This window comes from Cygnus atratus, chromosome 2 (genome assembly GCF_013377495.2).
Source record: "Cygnus atratus isolate AKBS03 ecotype Queensland, Australia chromosome 2, CAtr_DNAZoo_HiC_assembly, whole genome shotgun sequence".
In the NCBI taxonomy this organism is placed as follows: Eukaryota; Metazoa; Chordata; class Aves; order Anseriformes; family Anatidae; genus Cygnus; species Cygnus atratus.
Window position 1 is genome coordinate 66,964,256 of NC_066363.1, and position 13,146 is coordinate 66,977,401.

The 13,146-nt window shown below is 39.6% G+C and overlaps 1 protein-coding gene across 2 annotated transcripts in view; it reads right to left on the bottom strand.

Annotated features, from left to right (window-relative positions):
- The window catches only part of STAC (SH3 and cysteine rich domain), a 78,757-nt gene that overhangs the window by 42,659 nt on the left and 22,952 nt on the right, over nt 1-13,146 (bottom strand). For both annotated transcript variants that reach the window (XM_035560252.1, XM_035560251.1), the window contains exon 2: nt 7,048-7,321. In XM_035560252.1, the coding sequence (XP_035416145.1) occupies nt 7,048-7,321 (274 nt within the window). The remainder of the gene's footprint in view (nt 1-7,047; nt 7,322-13,146) is intronic.

A 13,146-nucleotide genomic window follows, 5' to 3' on the forward strand; every position in this document is an offset into this window, starting at 1 on the left:
AGGCTAAATATTTCCTTTTCAATATTTGCCTTAAAGTATGTTTAACTATTTATTACCAAAGAAAAATACTAATTTAACACATGTATAATGTCTGACCCTCTGTACCTACTTCACAAATGTGGGGCTGCACAAATAGGATATTTTTTGTCACATTTAGAAGAAATAGGAGAGGTACCCATGAAACATATCTATACTACGTATACTGTATGCATGTCTACTTTTCTTTCCACCTTTTCATCCACACTCTATTTATTTTGCTATACAAACTATCCATTTTCTGGAAATTTTACAGAGTCCAGATGACATTGTCTATACCTGACTAGTCTATAACTAGCAGTTAACTGCATGCTGCATAAATTGATTCATGTAGCACTTAACTTCCTATTTCCAGCAGGCTTTTGTTTAGCTCTTGTTAGAAGGCTCTTCCTGGGAAGATCTACGCTTATGGAGAATTATTAACTCAAGAAAGAAATCATAAGAGAAGCTTGGCTGAGTATTAAGCTAGTAGATATGTTAAGATCATTATTTTGCATATTTTTTTTTCAAATGTTTGTTAAAAAAAACAACACAATGTTTCTTTTAAACTCTTGCACAGCAGGTCAGAGGGGACTGAACTAATCCTCACTTGCTCAGTGATGCTCAAAAGTACTAGAGGATTTAGGTGCCCAGATCCATTCTGAGTCAACTGAAGTGAGAAGCTAATTCTCCTAAATCCAGGACTAGCTTTACTGGAGGGAAGGAGAAGAGACAATGACTTTAGGCCATTTAAATAACATATGGGTTGACACCTGGTAGCAGTCATTGACAAGGTTACACAACTACTCCTTTCCCTCACAATCAAAACCAAAAGAGGCTGGATCCAGATTTTTTTGAAAACCTCTTTCCATAGGGAAACCTGTTGCCCACTTGCATTAATAATAAACTATAATCAAAGACACAATACTATACCATAACACACTATCATCTGGAAAATGGACCTGGGAAGGCTCAGCTGTGACTGCACAAGCCCATTGGAGAGGTGGTCACAAAGCTTCATTCACAAGCTGCTCCAGAGGCACCTCCTCCTCACTGACAGCTCTTCACCCTTCTCCATAGGGGACAACTCCTGTGTTGTTGCAGTGGCAACGTGCATCTATCTTCCTGAGTTCATCTGGGCTGGCAGGTGTCAGAGGGACTGGGAGGAGGGGAGGGAAGAATGAACACTGAATGAATAACATTTTTTCCTTTAGCCTGCAAGAAAACTTTCAGAAAATAAAATTACCTTTAAAGAAGAAAAAAAAAAGCTCTGGGGGAGCTTTCCAAACTACCATTGCTTGAAAACGCAGTTTCATTTTGTGTAGATGTCAAGCAGTGGTGATCAACCTGTGACTGTTTATAGCATCCTTGTCTACCTGCATAAAGCTGCATAAATGCAGGCTTGGATCAAACCAGAGTATCTACTTGAAGCAGTGAGTCAGCAAGCTTAAAATAAAATGTCAAGAATACTCTTTATGAAGGAGCTGGTCAGACTGGAGGCAAAAAGCACTGACTGACAGTTTCTGTGAAATTCTACTATGTTTAATAATAATAATAAAAAAACACAACACATAAATTAAGGTTAGATAAACACTTTCTCAAACTATGGAGTCTTTCCATCACTTATTAGTTGCAGTTACTGATAGACTGGAAGAAGAGGTACAGATGTAGCGATAAAAAAATAGGGGACCATAGCTGCAAACTAGAACTCTTTTTTTTTTTTTTTTTTAAAAAAAAATCTCTTGCATTTGAAAAGCTGGGATCACTTTATCAGTGTTGAGCCCAGCTTTATGGAGGAAGTTGCATTACCACGTTGAGGGGAGAAGATAGTTGAAAGTTCCAAAAGCCACAGCAGCACAGTGGATTAAAGAAACACAGGCTGTTTTTAAAAGATGTGGCCAGAAGGAATTATTCATGGCACTTGGATGGCTGGCTGGAGTTCCAAAAACACTGGGTAAACCAGAACAGACGGTGGTAGGAGTGAATCAGTACTGAAGAGACAGCACAATTTCACTGTTTAAGTGCACAAAGTGTACTATTAGTAGACTAAAGTAAGCTGTGCTAGTTTTTTGGAGTTATTATTAATTTTTATCTGTTTGTTTTTTACAGGTTTCTCTGTCTGCAACTGAACTAGTTCCATGAGAGAGGAGGTACCGAACAATTTACCTGCAAAAGGACTGCAAAGGTCTGGAGGACCTGCATCCAAAACAGAAACGTGATTGCCTTGAGACCAACTATAAATGCATATATCTCAGGTACCTAGACCACAGGCTTGACTGTCCTGTTGAAGTTTCAGATTAAATTCAACCTTATATTGTCTGCAGATTGTGGGCAATCACAGCAACACACCTTTTTTTGAAAGGTGAACAGACACCAGTCCAAAAAACATTGCCTATATGTAAAGATTTAATGAAAACACATTTTGTTCCTGAATTTGTAGTCTTGTTGTTGCTGGTAGAATAAATATTACAGAATATCCAAGGGCAGCATGGCAGTGGTACGATCCAAAAGGACATGTTTTTAATTATTGTTGGATGTTGCAGACCACAGTTTTGTTTTGGTCATTCTGAATGCTTGTGGCCATCTACCATGTCTTTCCAGGCAAAGATACCCCTGCATGTATTCCAGTAAAGCAGGTAGTTGGTCAAAATTGTGTGTCAGAGTTGAGGTCAAGCATGCAATGAAAAATGCTAGGTACACCTCAGAAACACAAAGAAACAGAGTAATGTTATAAATGAGTACCTCTTACCTTAAAACAGAGTTTAAAAAAAAAAATCAACTTTCAAGTCACCTATTTTTGAAGGCAAAGTGACTTACTTTTTTTGCTACACTACTTATATTTGACTTAGATGGAAGTACATTAATTGCATGTAATATGCTTTGAATGTGTGGGAAATAATTTTTTTTCCATATGAGTCAGCACAGGAAATGAACTGCAAATGAGTAAAATGTTGAGAAGTCTGGAGATTTTTTTTAAAAACACAATGTTTTTCAAGACTAGAGTACTGACATCATGTTTTCTTACAGAGCGAAGTACCACAGAGGTGACTGATGACACACCAGAGACTGAAGAAGAGCAAGAACTTCCTTCTGATCAGCATAGTTAAAGCCTGTAATCTGATGCAACATTAATTTAACAGTTTCTCTCTTTGCTAGTGCCAGACAGCTTTGCCTCCCTGTATTGGACATTGCCAAAGCTTACCACATTTTTGCTAAACACAGAAGATTGTAGATAACACCAAGCCAAAACATCTCCGAGTTTCCTTCATTTTCTTTTTGGTAATCTAAAATAAACAAACCAGTATCTTCTAAATGATGATTGAGCAATACTTTACCTTAGATACTTTGGTTTTCAAAATTTTCCCTTGTTGAGCTTAGATATTAAAATAGCAATAACAGTAATTAAAACTAAGAGCAAGAACAGCAAATCAAAACAGTTTCTAACAGTTGTACTGTGAGAGAATGTTCATGAGTAGGAAAATATGTAACCCGTCATGGAGCTGAATCCCCATTCCTAAATCAAACAGCACCTCGAGCTCACAGTGGCAGAAGAGGGTGAATTCAGAGTGTTAAAAGAGTGAGTGGCAGAACAGAGTACAGAGCCCTGCTCCAACACACTATTGATTTACTCTGAAATTACGTGAAGTATTACTGTTGACTTCAGTATTAAAAGTGAAGATTTTATCATGGTATTTGATGCTGCACAAAGGCCCCATTAACTTCAAATGGATGTTCTGTGCACTTTACAGAGCTGCCTTGTATCTGAAGTAGTCTCCCATATTTCATTAGGCAGAAAATTGCTGCTTCTATGTCAAATTTTCCTACTGTTTACAGAGCTGGAGATTTAGCCCCAGTTTAGTACAGTTAGTAGGAACACAGTGACTCCCGTCTTTAACGCGAGGTATAAATACACTATTAATACTGTTTTTTCTTCATTGAAAGTAAACCAATAGACAAGAGTTTCTTTTGATTATGTTGCTATACACTCTGAGATGCATGAAAAGCTTTTGAATGAGTAAATTTGCATTATAGTCATCCTCATAAACATCTTTCTCTGAACGCTGAAACCAATTATATGCATTTGGCTTTTATCTTATGACTGTACTTCTGTCAAATGAACAAACAGGTGCACATGCTGCATCCCAAAGGCAAAATTTGGCTCATGGTGCCTAACGGTCAAGGAGAGATGATGCACATATTTTTTGTAGGAAGATAATGTTTCATGCTCCTTTGCTTTAATTTTGCTGTCACTGAAAAGAGCAGCACAGGGATCCTGCTGCCTCCACTCCCAGTGTTCTGTTCATGCTGAAGCTACAGACAGGCTCTGCCAGGCCAGAGACCGAAGTGCATACTGCATGCTTGTGCTATGCACAGTTCATCATGCTGCCCCGTACCAAACAGAGCTGCTCATTTCATAGATTGGAGAGCCATTTAAGGTGAACGTGGAATCATTCTTGGTGGTAAAATTGAAACCATCTAAAGTCAAGCTGGGATTTTCCTGGACTCTTTCCCCCAGTCTTCAAAACATATATCTAGCCGTTGCCTTTACTCTCATCAATAAGGAATTTAGAGCCATAGACTCATTACTCTCAACTGTCACTGCCCATAAAAATGCAAATAAATGGAACAAATAGGCTCCAAGTTGCAAGCATAAATTCAGAGCCCCTGCACAGAAATGTTTTTTTTTTTTCAGTCTGCCTTGGGAGCAGGCTTGACATGATTTCCTGAAAAGCTGCCTGCTTTGCTTCACCATCCCCATGACCAACAGTTGCACAATTGACGTGGATTAATTGAGCTACAAACAGTAACACCCAGATCTCCCATGCTGCTTAAAATACCATACAGTGAAAACATGCACTGTGGTAAGGGTCAAAGACAGAGGATCACGTTAATAGAGTAGACTTTTGTCTATGAGAATAAGGGCACCCAGACTAGTGCATTATAATGTAAAATTCTTAACAACTTTTCTGGTCTGCTATACCTCCAACTGAAGATGTGCTGGAGGAGGTCAGAGCAATTCGCCTGACTCAGCCTGCCGCCAGACAAAAATAGGTTGCATTAGCTTCTTCAGCAATTATGAAAGGTTTCTTTTTCTAATTAAGAGGCTATGATACAGAATAGAAAAGGGAAGCCCACCGAGGATATAAAAGAAAAGGAAAAATTCAGAAGGCAGGTGGGGTTAAAGCTGATGTTTTGAAGCTTATAGTCATACTTCAGGACTTTCCTATCCCAGGCAGGATGCAGCCTAGCAAGGGAGAAGGGCACGGGTGTTTATGAACTGGAGTTGCTCTCTGCAAAGTTTGCTGCCAGTAATAATCTGTCTTGATCAGCAGTGTTTTGGAATAGTATTGCTGACTCATACAGATTTGTGATCATACTAATCTCCATACAACTTTTATGAGAAGATGCCAGAAATGAGCACTTACATTTGCAGTATACATTTGTGAAACTGAGCTACAATAAAACATCCATCCACATTACAAAAAGAGACAAGTTCTGGGCCTGCTTCCATACAAGAAGTTATTTCATCTGCCTGTCTTCCAGACTTCCTTTCAACCTCTGGACTACAAAATTCCTTAGCACTACTTTTCTCCTTTCCTCTTTGACTTGTTCTACCCCTTAAAGTACAAGTAACCTTAAGAGGCTGGAAAATAAGACCATGCATATGGAATCAAAACTCCTCTATTTCCCTGGATTCAGTAGAGTTGTGGTACAGAGAGGATGAAATCAAGACTCATGCATTTAATCCTGTAATTTTCAGAAGCAGTATTGTCTTGCATTGGAATTAACATTCTGCAGACAGCTGCCTTTTCCAAAGAATAATAGCTGCCCACACAAGTGTGTATGTGTGCATGGGGAGATGACACCGAGCACTGTCATGTGGAAAAGAATGCCCCATTCTTTGAGAAAGGTCAAGCAATCCTATCAGCATCTTTCAAGAACTTACCATACTTTTATACAAAAGGCAGTGACTTTCACATCAAGGGACAGCTTCTTACAGTAACCTAGTTTCTAGCTTCTTACAGTAAGCTAGAAAAATTACAGGCAATAGTTTGTACTCAAAGATTTGTACTACCTCTACATGAAGCTAAACCAGTGTTTCAAGTGTTCCACTCCATTTACTGCCTAAAAACATTGGAATTTTATCACTCTTACACTGGTACACTGCCACTGAATTTATTTCTATCTACTGTGCAGGGACAACTAGATGATAAACAGCAAGAAGACCAAATCATGTGCATACCAAGCTAGCCACAGAGATGTGCATTTGTAGGACCACACTTCTGAATAGCAGCTCCTGCAGCTTCCCACAGTGGTCACCATGCACATTCTACACCTCTAGCCACTTGTCACCACTTCTTTCCTGACCTCTTCCTGTATAGTTCCATGGGCAGTTTCAGAGAAGAGAAAGGGAGAACCTTTAAAGGTACAGAGTTTGTATGAGGCTTTTTGAGTACCAGGGACAGGTAGAAGGGAGAGACTTAAATCAACAATCTCGAGGAATTCTGCAGTGTGAATTCAACTGTTATTTATCTGTTGACCTGGTCTGCTAAAACACGTCCTAGAGAGCCAACACATAAACACAAGTAGCTTGGAGCCTACCACCCAGCAGATGCTACTGTCACCACAGTAAATGGGAACTGGGGGCACTGCAGGGCTGGGGGCAGTCACAAAGAGCAGGAGAGTTATAATTACTTCTGTAGAAAAGAGTAAGGATATTGGACACAAATTTGCAAGATCAGCTTCTGCTGATTCTAGTATAAAGTGCAACAAGGCTTGGGCTTAGTGCTCAGTGTAACCTGGATGAGCATAGAATTTAACTGTAGCAGAAACCTGTAGAATTTAACTGTAGCAGAAAGTGAACTGTGAGTGAATGTAGAGTTTACATTAGTTTAGAGCAGATGTGACATGAACACAGATCCTTTTTGTGTGAGTACTCTCAACTAGACATCTGAGCTCACACATTATGGAAAGGTCACCTTGCATGTTCTAACATGGATGCCCACACAGAGTTCAAAAATTGTTTCTTACCAACAATCATGTGGTTGCAGACATCACAGAAGGTGGGTTTTTTGAAGATGTGCTCGTGGAAGATGTGAGCCTTGTTTTCTGGCAGCTGCTGGGCTCTGGTGGGGGAAGATGCCTGGCTCTCTGAGCTGGGGAGCTGCCCTGTGCTCGTGCTCACCTCAGGCATCAAGTCCACTTGCAGTTTCACGTCACTGTTAGTCCTCTGGAAGAAATTGTCTGCACTTTTACTCCGCAAGCTTTTGGTCTTGAAGGAGAGTGACCGTTTCAGCTTCTGCAGCTGCAACAAATAACCAAACTATAATTAGTGCCTCTTCCTCTTCAGAAGCAAGGTAATGCTGTTGGTTTTGGTGTGTGCTACTGCTAAGCGAAACTACCTATAGCACCTAGGAGCAATCAGCAAACCTTGAACCACCAAAATAATAAAACTGACTCTAGAATTTAACTAGCAATTTCAAAGCAAGGCAAACAGATTCCTATTAGGAAATAACCCACTCTACATAAGCTTTCTGATAGATAATAAATGCTTCTATTTGTTCTTTCTTTGAGGTATAACAGCAAAAAAATACTGCAGAGAGTTGTGCACATAGTCATTTGAAGAATATATCCTTTGTATCCAAGCATGAGAGAAATTAGAGCATTGCATGGTCCTTCAGCAGTCTGTAAAGCCATTTCAAGGACAGATGTTACATGACATTACAAGAAGAATGAATTCAGTGAATAAATTTGATGTGGTTATATAGCTTGAATTTGACAGAAACAGAGACTACATGCAGTTTTGACTGAGAATTTTTTTATTATTATTGATAATTTTCTTAAGGAAAAAAGTCTAAGGAGCAGTAGCCATATAGTTAACTAGTCACCTAGTAGTTAAGACATTAATTAATACTAGTTAATAGAGATATTCACTTATTTTCTTATACATTGCATTGTGTATTCCTTGTCAGAATATTAAGCATCACAAAAAGGCATCATTAACTCAAATTTATATTATGATTCTTTAACCATAAACTGTCTCGTACCTTATCAGAGCTCCTCTTATCCTTCCCCCAAAAAAGTTTTATACAAGGCTGAGATGGGCACCACGTGAGCCACAGAAGCTATCAGCACATCTAATAGACAAGTCTGTAGTTTTATCAACCCTGACAGCCCACAAATAGAGTCTGGGTAAAAGAAAAACATTGTGGAAAAGCCAGCTTTGCATCTACTTCATGTTTGTTAACTCTGAAGTGTAATATCTCCATCTCACATTTTACCTCAGCATTATTTCAACCATCACAAAATCATTTCAATCAGTGCTGCAGCTCTCTGGGCAAATGCGATGTAACGACTGAAATTTTCCACGCCGCACAGGCTGTCTGTGGTAAACCAGCATGAATGGTTTATATTAGAAACTGTTTATGTTAGAAACAATGATGATCGGGAATCATAATTCACACTAATATAAAGGGAAGGAGTTCACATACTTTCCCAAAAAAACATGGCACTGGTCTGTCACACTGACAGTGTCTCAGAGCACTTGCTCTTCCCAGTTACTGTTTCTGATCCATCATATTGTCTTTATGAGTCAGTCAAAACCACGCCATGGGACAGGAGCCTCCAGGCACCCTATGGGAAAGCCCCTCTCCGACCTTCACATGCAGGCAGCTCACTCTTGGAGTAGGGGAATGCTCCAGCTCTCTTTCGGTGTTGTACAACACCAAAATAACCTAAGTCCAATAAATGGGCAAAGGGATACCATTGCCTCTGGTTAACAGTGTTTGTGTTTGCTGCACAGAGGGTTTTGCAGCACCCTGCTGGAGAAAGCTTCTGCTCCCTGAGCTGTTTCCCTACTTTGGGAAGCTGGAAGGGATCAGAGCCAGGGGCTCTCTCTGCGCTCACAGGAGGAACCCCAGATCCAAAGGAAGGAAATACCCACCTGTTTGCAAGAAAGGCCCAGCTGGTGGGGAAATGTGTAAATAAGAGCAATTAAGTCATTAAATGCCAACTGTGAGGCAAGAGCAGTTTCTGGTTTCTGAAGCTCTTTCAGCTGAAGGCTAAGTTGTGGACTTGCTGAGCCCCAAAACCACCTTACAACAGCACCAACGAAATGTGAGATCCTCCCTCTCCTGCTTTGATGTTAGGTCAATGGCACCCAAAATCACTGAGGTTATTAAGCACTGAAATTACTTCATGTCCCCAGTGATGACCAGAGACTCAGTAATAATTTGTTCCTTGCTCTTGAAATGCTTCCCACTGAAGTCAGACCTAATTAGTGCTGCAAAACACAGAGAATTACAACATCACAAGGTGACTGAAATGGCATTCATTATTGATTTGCCATCCATTTCTACAGTGCCACATGAAGTTAATTAAATTTCAAAACACTGCTTCTGCCACAGAAAGATTAAGCTGTGCAGTACAGTATTTGTTTTATCATGAAACAAGCGTCTTGCTAGCTCAGCAATGCAGAATGTTTTAAGGAGCTCTGCATTTTATACCTTTATTGCATTCTCCTGTGCAAAATCATTTGCCAGTCTAGGGATGTACCAGCACCCTTTCCTCACCTAGGCAGAAAAGACAGTAGTTTTCCAAAGAGTACAGCACTCAGGCTATGCATGTCCACATGTGCACTCAGGTGAGCATGCAGGAGTGCATATTACATGCATCTACAGCCACAATGTTCAGACCAGAACACAGACATTCAAGAACAAGTTGACCAAGTTACATCTATAGACCTAGCAAACATCTCTGCACAAGCTAATAACCCTGAGATCTCTTGAGCTCTGTCCTGTGCTAAAGTTGTCAAATCGTTTTCCAGACCAGGTGGGCATCCTTGTTGCTACCCAAATGCAGATCCTCATTTTGCAGTTTGCTATGGACTGGGCCCACTCCTTAACTAGAAGATTTTAAATGTTAACATAGGCATGTAATTTGCCTGATTTTGATCTGACATAAACTGATTTAAAGTACTTGTGATGCCACTCCTAATAGAGATGCTCACCTTAGGCAGGAATCAGCTCTATCAGTAGAGAGAGGGAAGTATGCAAATTTGAGTATTATTAATTTCTTTCTGCAGAATTAACGAGTCCAAAGTTAAATCATAGAATGAAACACTGCTGAACTTTGGAAAAAGGCGAGACTAGGGTTGCTCTGCAATTGACAGTACTTCAACACTTCAGTGAAAAACTCATATATTGGGACTGAACAAAACCCTAAACCAATCATGAAAAGGCTTTAAGAAACACATCTGAGAATTCTCCTGGGCCTTTCATATTTTCTCCTTTGCAAGGAAGAGGAGAAGCTTACAAATTATCCTTCATTTAAATAAATAAATTAAATCAAAATAAAATTCCCACAAGCCCAAGAGCTTTTCTAGAATTGTGATAGCATCACAATACTTCACAACACTGACATTTCAGAAACCTGAACCCTTGCTATAAAATTCAGGATGTTCTGGTGGCTTTAAATTAGACAGGAAAAAAAGTTTGTCTCTAGTCAAACGTATTTTATCAGTCACATGACTGAACGTACTGAGCCTACAGGCAAGGAAAAGATAAGTGAAATAGCTAAACACTGGGCTTGATTAACCTTTTCTTCAGTAACATCCAGCACATTCTCCATCTTCTTCAGAATTACTGAATGCTCATGCTTCAAGGGATTGGGAAGCTCTGATGAACCACAGCTTATCAACACCTCCTCTGTTTCCTAATTTCCCTATACTATAACTCTTTAGCTGCTATAACTAGAAAACAGCAGGCAGTGAGAGGACAGCTACTGAAATTCATTCCTAGAGTTAACGGCTACCACTGATATTGATTTGAATGGGAATTGTACCTGCCCTCACTAAGACTTTATTTTAGTCAAACACTGAAAATACACAACTCTTTTCTACAATTTTGTTTTAAGAATTTCCTGTGAAAGTTAGGAAGATATCAGTGATTTGAACTGTTTTATAATCACTAGCTTTGCAATTAGGAAAGATAAACATATTTCCAGTCATCCACCCTGCAAAGAATAATTTATTCAGGCTCCTAACTGCTTCCTGATATCTACAACCTTTTTTCCCCTGCCTCTCCGGCTCTGTCTACAGTAGCAGACATTGTGGCTCAGTAAGAGCAGATCTGCAGAATGAAATGGGTGCTGAGGACCCAGCATACATACTGTATACATTTCAGGCCACAGAGTACTCTGAACCAGCCTAGCCCAGCAGCCCTGGTGTGCAATTGCTGCACACCTGGAGCATGAGCAGGATATAACCCCAAGAGATGCAGCCTGTGCTCAGCAAGGCTGTGCCACATGGACCAAAGTGGGGTGATCAACAAATAGGAGGTTTACTTTGAAACTGCACTCTCAAATCAAACTAAAATGCTAAGATAGGTGCCCTACCTGTCACCACCGTTTCTCTAGCACAACTTCTCCATCACACCTCTTACCATTCAAAGCTCAGAGAAAGCCCCCCTATCCCTCCACATGAATGCTTCATTCCCCTTTCTGAAGCTCTCTGTTTAGTGATCTCAGAGCAAGCAACGGTTAACTGGGAAGACAAGCTGTTCTATTATATTGTGTTTGCTTGGACCATCAGCTTTGGCATTCAGAGCAACTCTTGTGGAGTCTGCTCAAGTCAGCTTAGTTCTCAATACGCTTAGTCTTGCCCCCTTCTCAGCCGTGGCTAACTATCCTTGGCAGCGTCAGAGGCTCCTGTGTGGCACAGGGCCAACAACAAGATTGTTTTTATACATTTCTGCACTTAACTACCTTTCACAAGAAAACAGCAAATGAAACAGGCTCATCAACTGTCCTTTACTGACAGACTGTATAACTAAACTCTCATTTTAAGACATCAGCTGTGCTACTGTTCTACCAAAAAATGATAATATTGCTTGCTCTTTTCTATCCCTTTCTTTACACTAGCGTTATCAATATCATTAAATGGATTACAAGTAATGCAGGGCATTAACAGAGTTGGAATGAGCCATCAAGCCAGTTTGATTCCTGCAGTTCTTATAAAACATACCTATTTTATTAGCTATACAGACTAAAAGTGCTCTGTCAGTGGTTTTCACTCATCACTGTGAGATAAACATCCACCTTCTATTAGGAACTATTTCTACTTTATTTCAGTTTCTTAGAGTAACTTTTCAAATTATTTGACTCTCATGTTGTTATAAAAGACAGACTTCAACATGCAGGGTTGTTGTGTAGATTCACTAGAGATCACGTCAGGTATACAAGACATTTACCAAAAGGGACTCAGACCAAAACCCTTTCAAAAAAGGGAAAGGGCAACAGTGTTGACAAATGGAATCTATTCTACCAAGTACAGTCCATTTTCTGGGTCAAGAAGCATTCAATTTGTACTACCAACCCCTTGAACATACTTCAGATGTTAACTAGATTTATTGAAGGGCTGGATGTTACCAGCATGTCAGCTAGCCTGGCAGCACTGTTGGGCTTCAGCTAGCTACACTGATTAAGAGCAAACAAAGAACATGCTCAAACAAAAGTGCTTGCTTTTGTGGGTATGGAGGTTGGTTATTTTCTTGTTAAAACTGGGGGACACAAAAGTAAGGGATTTTGAGCACAGGCGAGCGTGGTAGGTTTTATTTATTTATTTTTCTCTCTCTTTTTTTTTTCTTTTTCCTAGTTTGGATTTAAAATGCACTGCTTTGGCATTTTAATGAGCAAAAATAATATTATGACATGCCCAACAAGTATGCAATTTCATAAATATTACATGTGTTTGCTGATGAGAGAAGCACCATGTCTTATAGCATTAACAAAATAAAATGATATTTCAAACACTTAAGGGGTTAGTATTGTTTACTGGCAAGGCATCCATGATAAAATCTGTAAGAAAAGCTGATCCCTTTTCTACCTTCTGCTTTCTAAATAAGAAATAGAACAAATACAATGCTAGTACAAACTGAAATGGCTAAACTGACTTCAATTGCTGTTTATTTTTACAGTCTGAGAATCTAGCTCTATCGTGTATTTGTGTCTGCCCTAGCCAGCTTTCCTGGAAGCTGTATCTTTTTAATCCACTGCAGACAAAATGGGAATGTTTGTTACTGCAGAATCTGCTACATATTATATTTGTGTATTTTCCCAAACAGATTGCATAGC